At 39.4% G+C, this 11,456-nt stretch overlaps 2 protein-coding genes across 2 annotated transcripts in view; one reads left to right on the forward strand and one right to left on the reverse strand.

Moving 5' to 3' along the window:
* The window catches only part of slc36a1 (solute carrier family 36 member 1), a 44,248-nt gene extending 39,799 nt beyond the window's left edge, over positions 1-4,449 (reverse strand). Inside the window, exon 1 of the mRNA XM_071513353.1 lies at positions 4,313-4,449. The gene's annotated coding sequence lies outside the window, so the exon portion shown is untranslated. The remainder of the gene's footprint in view (positions 1-4,312) is intronic.
* An 835-nt stretch (positions 4,450-5,284) lies between these two features.
* atox1 (antioxidant 1 copper chaperone) lies at positions 5,285-9,474 on the forward strand. Its single transcript, XM_071513352.1, has 4 exons — positions 5,285-5,415; positions 6,006-6,084; positions 7,239-7,392; positions 8,043-9,474. The coding sequence occupies exons 1-3, from the start codon at positions 5,410-5,412 to the stop codon at positions 7,361-7,363; spliced, it is 210 nt and encodes a 69-aa protein (XP_071369453.1). The 5' UTR covers positions 5,285-5,409; the 3' UTR covers positions 7,364-7,392; positions 8,043-9,474.
* Positions 9,475-11,456: the final 1,982 nt, after the last annotated feature.

Below are 11,456 nucleotides of genomic sequence, written 5' to 3' on the forward strand. Positions count from 1 at the left end.
AGCCAGAAATCTCAGCACTTGTAGGCAAGTAATCATTATTATTGGTATTAATCAACAACCCAAGCAACCAATCACCAGTACAATCAGCTGATCACTGTTAAGAAAATCAGTAATCAGAATCGCCCCCCGAAATGCCCCGAAGACATCATTCCTATCACTTAAATTTTAAGTTAAATTGATTTCTTGACCCTGAAAGCATACCCTTAGGATTTGGAATCAGTTCTATATCTCAGTTAGCTTCAAAGTTTATGGCTAGAAAATCCAATAGCGGAAATACCACATACAGATCGCCACCAAAATCGAATCAATTGTTCCTTGGCTTAAGGCCCATTGGTCCACAAAATTTTTGGAAATCTAATACGTTTTTGAAACAGGGCATCCTGGTAGCTTCAGTGGTTTCTGGCTCATACCATGTAACCGTGATGTCCAAGGTTCGAATCTGTCATCCCCTTCTCTCTCTCCCGACCTTTCCTGTCTCTCTAATTATCCAACACAGGCAAAATGCCAAAAAAGAGTTATTATAAAAATATGTTTTTTAAGATATCCTGTTGACAAACTAAACTAACAGGGGCGAAAACATAACCTCCTTGCAGACTTAAAAATGAGGTGCCCCCAGCCTCTAGAATGACATGTTGCCCCTCCAGAACCTTCTCTCCTGTGTCTCCACTTCCTTGTCTCTCTCTCAACTTTGGGGCGACAGCCTGGCCTGTTGGAGGGTCTTTGAGCAAGGCACTGAACCCCAGCCTGCTTAAGTTGTTTCACATAAGAGCATCAGCTAAATGCCTAAACTGTAAGAAATGTTGCAATGACTGAAGTTACTAGTTGTTAGTTAGAAAATGCTGTGTGAGAGCCTCTTTATGACCTGCTGCATGCTTCTTCTTCTTGCTACACAATACTAGATAATTACTTAAATGCCAAAGATTTATTCTTCCAGGATATCTGACTTGGATTTGTCATGTGCCTGCTGCATGATACTCTGAACCCAGTATCAGGGAAAAGTGGGATTATGTTGCGATTTATCAGGTACCAAAAATGTTAGTATTTCACAATGTACATGCCTTCTCGATCTACTTGTTATAGTGCTGTTGTTTAATGTTGGATATGTTCAAATACACCTGTGAAACTGCATTGTTTGTATCACAGGAGAGAACAGGAAGCACATTCATAACCAAGCTTTCGACCTCAAAACATAGGCCTAAGCTTTCAAAGCCGCTGCACAAGTCATTTATCCTACATTAGTACTGCAGATAATTGTTTCTTCACTGTTGCGCAGTAAAACTAAATGATTATATTGTAATGAAAAACTATATGGCTGAAAAGAAAGCAAAACTTGATTTCTCCCATCAGTTCCTCTTGGGGATGGAGCCAAAAGTGAAGCAGTAGTTCAGAGAGCATGCAGTAAAACAATGGGACTTCTCTAATTGTAGTGTAGAATTTAAAAAAAAAAACTGAGTACATCGGGACAGTGTGTGGGCCACAGGGTTTCAAGTCATCTAAATTATGAAATACTCAAAATGTAGTTTTTTGTGTGGCAACTTTCACAATTTTCCATGACACAGGATGACTTAGTTAAGCACCATGGAAACACAAACAGCGTGGTGTACACTCTAACTTTACAGTAGAGCTGCATAATACTGCAAAAAAAAAAAAAAAACATGTTGCAATTTTATTTTACTGATTGTGATATGAATTGCGATATAAGTGGACAGAGCTTTTTTTTGTACAAATTGTTTGTCAGTGCTTAAAAAAGAAGTTCCAAAAAGGCAAATGAGATGTTAAGGTTTAGGATTTTCTCAATCTGAACATGAATATGATTTTCTCTGACAAGCAGCTTGATGTGTACTTCAGGCTTCAAGATGAACGTATTAAGGAAGCAAAGTAAAAAACACTTTTCCCTCAAACAAAAAAAAGCAGCCTCTTCAGAAACAGCAACGGTCACTATTGGAATATGCTATATTTAATTAAGCATGCATCCCTACTTTCCAGGGTTGAATTGAAACACAAGGTTTGGTCAGATTTACCAAGAGTTTCTTTTATTCTCTAATGAAACAAAACCATTTCTATATTTTGCTCACTGAACAGAGTACATTTTTTACACTTTTAGGAAACACCAGACTGGACAGAACTACATAAGGACGAAATAGTAACCTTCACAGGCATAGGCTGAATGTCAATATTAAGATATTGACTTAAGACTTCGCTGCATCTCAAAATACCTCTGAGGATTCCTCTGAATGTTTACTGATGATAAGCAAAACTCATGCTGTTGCAAACAGGCCTAAGGGATTCCACTCCCACTGGCACCACCCATACTTAAAATGTAAGTACTCGTGATGCTGTGAGGCGTTTTTGTATAACAGTGTCCATCTAACAGCATAGTTTGTGTTAACTGTGCAGTGGAAAAAGGACTTAGATCTCTGTACCAGTGCGATACAAGTCCACCCTATAATCTATGTGCATGAGGAAGCGTCAGTGGACATCTAACCTTTGCTCATGTAGATTTTAATTACAAGACAGCCGGCTAGTTGTCCAGATCGCCGCTGTCAAGACTCGCTTATCTAATGAATCAGCAAGATGCTTCTCAGCTGAGGTCCATCAAAAAAGAGGTCAGGGATGACAGAGCCAACTGCTTGAATACTGCAAAAAAAAAAACCTAAAGAATTTGCAGTCAGCAATTGGTCTCAGATAAATATTAGCCCTGTTCATTGTTAACCCAGTCAGACTGTTATCCAAATCAAGTGAGCAGAATATTAGGCAAGCCATTTCAGTGCTATACAACAGTTATTTCTCAACTTGAATAGATGAGGTGGATCATCCTTGCTATATGAGCTGCCACCCTACCCACAAGATTTAAATTTCTTGGTTAATGAATTTGTTTATTCATTTAATGATATAGGCAAATGTGCCACATGATCTAAATACTGGTTCAGTGGCTTTTCCACTACACCAACACCTCCCAACCTAGATACAATACCTAAAAGGGTCAGGAATTAACAGGGGCTCGGGGCAAAAATACTGGCTGTGAAATTAAGGAGGCAAAAAGTGCCTCTGGTAATTACTAGTTTTTGCATTTCACTCTGTCCACATTTTTTTCAGTGAGGTGTCAACTGTACACGCACAAATGCAACTGCTGTGCCCCTGTGGGCCACTGTAGGGGATTTGTGGGCGCCTATGACCGGGGAATTCTTAACAGTGCATTCTGGGTGAGAAAAACAGAGCAGTTTTTAATCAGAGAACAAGCAAGTATGTATGTGAAGCAGTAGAAACTGTTAGCACCACACAGCCGCAGGAGGAGAAAATGCCGACCTCACACAAACCACTGAGTCAACAAAAACTAAAACTACTCATACAGTAAAAAAAAAACTAACAGAGGAGGGTGGAAGATGGACTGGTTGGTCTTCTGTAAGGCCTGCCGCCAGTTTCCAGCAGTGGGCGAGAAGTTAAAACAAATCTTACTGGTACAAATTGAGTGTTTATTTGCCCGTATTACAGTATTATTTCATAGTTCAACAAAATTGCCCCCAGAAAAGAACAAAATGCTCCAAACAATTAGATCAAAAATTTGTCTTACCTATATACATGCTTACATAATATCCACTTACATAATACCAACATAAAGTGATGAATAGTGCACAGTTGTGTTTCCCTGGCTGTAACACAGCTATACACTTTTTATCACTAAGCTGTGTTCACACAGTGCAGTGCTCATCAAAACCAGGATGTCAGCTTAAGGGCAGAGATCCGGGTTAATGATTGTCGTCTCATCACAGATCAGACAGTGCAGACCAACCTGATAAACCAGATAAACACATCATTTTAAACTAATATCTGGCCAGAAGATGTGTGTGGCTCTATGTCTCCTCACTGACCACTGTGGTACAGCAAACAACAAGAGCAAACACCTCTGATGGGATTTGACCAGGAAACTATAGCATCAAAGAAGCTATGATTAATGTGTGTTGTTAAACAGGCAGTTAAATAGGGCTGTGTAGAAACTTCCACTTTTAGTTTGCCTCAGAGAAAGACACAGAGAGGAGATGAAGGAAAGAAAGGAAAGAAAGATGAGCTGAAATGGGATTGCTAGCTATCAGTAAACAAATTAGCTATATAGTGTAGCAACCTGACATTCGCATGGCAACATAACAACATTATAAGAGTTAATTCTGCTCCAGTTCGCCGAATATAACGTTATTGCATTTTCTAGGCTATAACGTGGCTAGCTAATGTGCCATAAAACTAGCTTAGCTGGGTTGTTGCTATCTTTGTGTCTGTAAACAAGCAGTAGAATGGCACATCACGGACAGCAACCTACCTTGAAGAAACCTCCTCCTGTGTCCTCTCTGGGTCGTGGACTGGCTTCACCAGAGACTAAACTCACCGCAGACTTATTATTTTCATATCGCAGCCATATCTGGGTAAATACAGTTCGACAGTACAGCTCTGATTGAATGCAAACTGGACTCAGCTGTCTAGCAGCGCCAGCGGACCGTTTCCGAGACGGAGGCGGTTTGATCACGTGACCCGGGGACGGAGCCTGTCAGGTGATTCGCCGCAGTGTTGCCATAGAAACATGACAGTTGGTCTGCAACCTTGCAAGTTTAGATGTTGCTGACACTTCGTTTAAATGTAAACTTGTTTCGTCAAAGGTTCATACATTTTAGCTCTCTGAGTGCTAAAAACCAGAGCCGTTGAGATAAGCCCCCAGTACCTTCGGCCTTTTATTTTGAAAAGAAAGCGCGTGGTTTCTGAATGGGGATAGCCAGAGTGCACGAAGGTTTTCATAAACCCCACAGATTTAGGGTTTCTGTCTCACCTACGCAGTTTGTAGTGCATTTAATCTCTCATTTACTAGTGTTATTTGTCCAAATAAACGAAATAAAACTAAACGCAATGTTGTCAAATTCGTCAGTAGAAAAGAGGGACCGCCCTTATCAAGCCACAACGGTGATAATAATCGAGCATACCTTTTCATCTCCTTAGCAGGCACTGTCAGCGATAGCTGCATCAAGCTATCCAGAATATAGACAGTATACGACCGGAAGATAGACGATTTTCCTTTCAAAACAAAAGCGAAAAGAGCTATCTATTTGACAAAGAGAATATATTCTTCATTTTCACTTGGGTAGTTTGTATTTAGGCCTAATACAAAGTTTCCCTTAAATCGATTTTTTTGTTTCACTTTGGTAGTCTGTATCACTCTAGCGTTGCAGTACACAATTTGTTCGTCGATAAGGGTTTTATTTTGCTTTTTCTTACCGGAAGTTTTATTTGTCATTATGGCTGACGTGACACTAACTAGACCAGAGTGACTGTCGCAAGCTTTATACAATAGCTGCAAGACCTGCAAGTCAGTCAGAGGCAAAAGTCCACAGTGGTCTCACAGCCCATTTGCGCCACATCACTTTCAACATGACCGTAAGTTCTTACGACTGATATTTTATTTCATACTTAAGTTAAATGATGTGGTTGACGTTAGCAGGCTGTTAAGCTAGCGTTAGCTTTCTGCATTGGAAAGTAACTGGCCAAGCTAGATAGCTAACGCTGTTTAACTTGCTTTAACGTTAGCTGGCTTACTTTTACGTCATCAATCTCTTCAATTGACGATTCAACAGAAAAATCAATCAGTTATTTCGCCTCTGGACTTTATTGATAAATCGAACAACAGCTATGTTAGCTAGTTAGCAGTTAGTTAATCATCACTAATTTAACTCAGTGTTAACGTTAGCTTAGTTCTACAGTAAGATAACGTTACTCCGTTCCTGATATTAGACAACCTTACATCACACTAGTACTTACAAATTAAGTAACAGCTAATCGTGACTGAATTGTCGCAGGATGTTGGCTAGCTTACTTCTATAGTAAAATTAGCAATTATTATCCGTGTGTTCGACATGTTGGCTATTGATTTTACATATTTAACGATAAATAAGGTAATCATAACTGTCACATGATGCGGTCTCAGTTTTGCACTAAGATAACAGCATGTGATTCAATTTGTCCAACAGAAGCACGAGTTTGAGGTGGCCATGACGTGTGAGGGCTGTTCAGGAGCCGTGACCCGAGTCCTCAACAAGCTGGGTGGAGGTGAGTGGGACAGGTCCTGCCCCAGGTCAGACAGGACAGGGAGGATATTCCATCAGACTGAATCTTTTGGGTCCACTCCTCAGTCCAGCATGGATCCAGTATGCCAAGCAACACTTACTTACTAGGGCTAGACTGATATATTTGTTTGCAGCTATTGGCCTTTTATTAAATATCGGATATGTCATCCACCTCCGAAGTGACTGAGGTTCCTCCCTGACCACAGCTACAGAATTGCAATTAAATTTAAGGAGCTCTTAAGTCGCTGCTAAGCCTAAAATAATTTCATTAGTCTGGGCTTCACTGGAGAGTTTTGGTGTCCCATGAAGGTCTAACTGCTGTTTCAGAGGCTTTTCCACCCTGACAACAAGAAAAATTCAGTCTTCAAAAACCCATGAGTCAGACCCTAATTTCACGTTTTAAGTTGGCTTGCCCGCTATCCCTTTATCTTGCTCTCCTACATATATATGAAGTAAATACTATATAACCCTCCTCCTCAAACTGTCTTGTCAGACTTATGTAGCCAACACCAATGTGTGCCAACCTTTTAGGATTAGCCCATGGAAAATCTAGCCATTGCTTTAGACAAATACTCTTGTCATGGAAAGAGAGTTGAAGAATAATCTATATAGAAAGACCTCACAGCAGTTGCTTGCCTCCTGCCACAGAATATGCTGTAAAGGTGTAATTTGAAAGTGGTTTAAGGCAGTTTGCGTCACCGACAACTCATGACTTGGTATATTGAGTGAAGCAGCCAAGTCACCTGATTCAATGGCACTTTTCTACTTTTATTTGACTTTTATGTCTGGTCTCTCTCCTGCTCCTGTGGGTGGAGAAATTGGTCTCTCTCCTCTTCTACGATGGATTTCTCCCTGTATGATTGTTGAACCTCTCTCTGTGCAAAATGGCGGCTCTAGAAAGAAGCCCTCGCTCTTTGATTCTGAGGGACTGACACCAAAACCTGACGTTTACCGCAGATGTTTTACATCCTGAAACATTTTCTGATATCAAACTCCACTGTAGCTCCTGCTGCAGCTGGCAGTAGAAGACTGTGTTTGTACTAGGCAGCTCCCACTCAACAATTTGGGGTTCAGTGTCTTTAGTGCTGCCACTTCCTGGAAATAAACCACCTGCCACTTTGTTTTCTGTGCTGTCAGATGTGAAGTTTGAGATCGATCTGCCCAAGAAGCTGGTGTGGATCGAGTCCGACAAAGATGTGGATTTTCTCACGGAGACGCTGAAGAAGTGTGGGAAGGAGGTCAAGTACAACGGCACCAAGTGAAGAAGTCTGCTTCTGCTCCTGTAGAACAGGTGACCGGGCTTCTCCTGCCTGTTTACTCCTCAGATGGACGGCATACATGTGTGATTATTATGATTATTAGTAACTTTATTATTGTTCAAACGCAAAGTTGCAACATGCTTGATTCAGGAATGTAAAAAGTAAATGCATTACAACACTATAAGAGTAAATAATATGATGAATGATAATCTGCCAACAAATACCAAATATGAAAAATAAGAAGAAAAAAAACTATTAATACCCAGTAAATTTCATCTTATTTTACATGGTGAATATGAAAACATTTCAGTAGCTACACCGTGACTTTGGTGCTAAAACAGGATTCAGCTCTGTGACTAGAGACTATGGTGCAGTGAATTATACCAAATTAGATCCCAAAAATAATCTGAATTTGATTACACAGTCACGTAAACGAGAAGGACTCAGGAATGATTCAATGTCCTGGTACTTTTCAACACATGGAGTAAATTTCTTTTAATGACATAAAACCAAACACATGGCTCTGCTCTGATACAGACTAGATGGCACATGGGTAGTACACATTAAGGAGATTGTAATAGTACCGGTTACTAGTAAATCAGTTATTGTTATTCCTCCAGCTATACCAAATGTAACGGCATGGGGTTGCTTACTTTTTTCTCTCTGTGTGTGTGTTTTGCAGACAGTATTGCTGCTGATGCAAAGTGAAGTTTTATTGGAGTTTGAAGCCCTTCTTTACCTGTCATGAAGACTCGGATGGAGCACACACACACACACACACACACACACACACACACACCCTTTGGATGCAGATCTTGACGCGTGTGGGTTTAGGAAGAGCAAACTTGTTTATGGATGAATCTTATTAATCAAATGGAGACTTGTTGCGAGGTGTTTGGAGACTGGATACCAACGAGGGAGACTCCAGCATGTTGGAAGAACACCAACAAAACTAAAGATTATAACATTATCATCTTTTCCTCCCTGATAAAACAAACAAAATGTCTAATTTCAGTGCAGAAATTCTCTAATTTCTTGTCTGATTTTCCAGCATAGTGTGAACAATTTACCACCGCACAGAAATTAGTCAGTTTCTTAGTTTTGTCAAGGAGGAAAAGGCGATACGGTTATGATCGTTAGTTTTGTTGTTAGTCTTCCAACATGGTGGCCTGACCCTAATAACCATCCTCCAAACTTTCTGCAACATGCCTCCATTCAGCTTGATTCAGAAAGCATAAAGATTATCACACACACACACAAAAGTCTTTTCATTCTGAAGTCACTGGCTCCATGCATCTTCTCTTTATATTTCTTGAGGTGACAGTTGGCAGTAATGTTGTATGGATTTGTTTTTGGGTGGGTTTTTTTTACATTTTTGTCAAATAACAGATATTGGGGACAAAGCAGAGTTCCACAGTGCTACCATTTACATTTTAGTGTTATATGTTTTTAAATATAAAATCATGCTGCCAAGAAAGTTGAAAAAAGGAGGAACTATGATATTCTTGTACTTTTGAAGATCATACTTGTAAATGTCTGTGCCATGCTCTTACATTTTCCAGCTATACATGTTCTCCTAGATTAAAATGTCACTGTAAATTTCTGCAAAGACCGGAAACTAGCTAGCGACCTAGACTAGCTGGTTAAAGAATATCGATGTGCACGACTTAAACCATGATGCACAGGGCAAATTTCTGGGAGTCTTTGCCTAAATGTTGACTAAATATTATCACATTTATTGGATGTAATATCATTAGATCCTACCTTATGAATCCTCCTCATCATCCTAAGTGAAGGTGTGAAGATCTGCTCCGTCCGTCTCTTCCCTTCAGGGACCACTGGAAAAATTACTTTGTCAAGCTGCCACCTCTTCGCTGTATTACAATTTACACTATGAAAATATACTATCACTAACACCACAGGTCACAGGAATCACATTGATTGAGGTTTACTTACTAGATATATATGTTTTGTCTTAATAACTTGAAGCCCTTGTTGTAATTCTCTCTGTTTTTTGTTAGTCTGGGAAAAAGGAAACCAAGCTGTCGTAGGCTTTTCCAATTGTCTGTCTTGATATGTTGTTTATGCACATGGGAAATAAAATAGATAACCAATGCTGCGTCAGTGTGTCACAATTTACTGTTTTACTGCTTCATATGGATGCTCTTACCACAATAATAAACTGTATTTATGTAGCACTTACTGAATCTAAAAATACAATTTACAAAGTGCATTAGAAAAAAGAGAAACATTCCACAGAATAAGTGTGTGAAAAAACATATTGAACAAAGACAACATATTCAAAAAGTTAACACTAAAGCAAATCTATAAAAAATGTTTTGTAAAACATGATTTGAAAGATGATACTGAATTAGCCAGTGTAAATTAAGTAAAGGGGATAATTTAGTGGTTTTGTCCTTGTTAAAACGATACACCTTCCTTATTTTGTAATAAAACATTTATGTGATTATTACATTTCATACCAAATTTGGGAAGCAAATGCCGTGCTCAGGAATGTTATGTATCTCCCATTAGTTCCTGTTTTGTAGTTTTGTGTTATTCTGATAACGTCCCTGCCTCGACCCTCACAGTTCCCTCTGTAACATGAACCCTACTCTGCTGACCGTGTTGGACAAGTGAAGCCAAATAATGTGATACTTTATCGCCGATGGGAAATCCCCTCTCCCCAACGAATCTATGAACCCCAGTGTTGATACCTACAGAGTCTCTACACTTCACCACCTCTTCCTCCCTGACAAAACAAAGAAAATGCCTATTTTCCGTGCGGTTCTCTGCTTGATATACTATGAAATTATCTATTTGTTTCCCCTTTTACATCATAGTTTGAACACTACTAGCACAGCACAGAAACCTGAAAAACAGACCCATTTCCTTTGATTTGATTTTATTAATTTGATCATTTTAAAACAAGTTACATATACAATAATGTAATGCACCTGGTTAAAAAGCAATTAAGGATAAAACACAAGAAAGTCCAAGACTTATTGTCATTGTGGTCCTCTAGTCCAAGAAAGCTATGGGCTGTATGAGCAGTATCAACGAGTCAATATAACAATTAAAACAACAACAGACCAGTAATATACAAATACTATATGTCTTATATAATATATACGATGCAGCAGAACAATCAGCTCTTTGATGTAACATTACACTCCAATAAAAGATATTAGTTATCCTCATGTCCATAAAAAATCCCTCGTATTGTCACCATTCTACTGCAAGAGTAGTAAATGTGTTGAGGTTGTATCATGACTTGGTGTTTCTGCCACTGGGAGGCGCTGTGTGATAAAGATGCACATGCTTTCTTGAGAAAACCCCAAAATCCTTTCCATGTAATGCTTCTGAATTGTTTGAATCCTGCAGAGCTCAAAAACAGATTATAAAGTAAGGAGTAAGGATTTAGAGGTGTTGGAACACAACCAGTGTACTCAGTGTACTTTCTCATACAGTTATTAGGGATGAAATATTTACTATTATGTTATAACGCCTTCCAATCCTTATGTTCCCGTATATTAACACGCCTCATAAAATCAAGTTGTGGTATGACTCACAGACAGAAATGGCCTCAGTTGCCTCCTCCTGTGTGATTTCTATTAGGGAAAAAAAACGTTGTGCGTGTCCAGATGTGTAGGAGGTGGAGAAGAGAGGCTTTCTGCTTGAGTTTGATGCTTTAAACTCCAGGATCAGTCAGACACGTCACCAGCTCTTATGAATCACAAAATCATGACGCAGACGATCCCAGGCCAAACCAGGCCAAACCAGGCCAAACCAGGCTGAAGCAAGTGTCACATGGGCTGGAAATGGCCGAGGTTTGGCCACGTTTGATGTGGCATTTTAGTTCTGGATATTTCTGTAAACTTTTTGGCTATCAGGTATTGTAAGTCATGCTATCACTGCTACCCACTGGGTTATTTTCACATTATAGTATAATATGTTATAGTAGCCCAAAGGTGGGTGTTGTGATAGCCTTAACATTAAGTGTGTTGAAAAAGTTTTGTTTTAAACTCCAGCACAGATTTAAAGCTGCGACATGCAACTTTGTGACCTCAAAATAACATTGAACATTTCATACATT

This window comes from Centroberyx affinis, unplaced genomic scaffold (assembly GCF_046629955.1).
Source record: "Centroberyx affinis isolate AG114_WGS23_722 - 3 ecotype Tasmania unplaced genomic scaffold, CSIRO-AGI_Caff_v1 ptg007033l_1, whole genome shotgun sequence".
Lineage (NCBI taxonomy): Eukaryota > Metazoa > Chordata > Actinopteri > Beryciformes > Berycidae > Centroberyx > Centroberyx affinis.

What these genes read in the sequence shown, in the direction of transcription:
- atox1 (XM_071513352.1), top strand. An exon ending in CCTCAACAAGCTGGGTGGAG is followed by an intron (nt 6,085 to 7,238) that starts GTGAGTGGGACA and finishes CTGTGCTGTCAG; the next exon opens with ATGTGAAGTTTGAGATCGAT.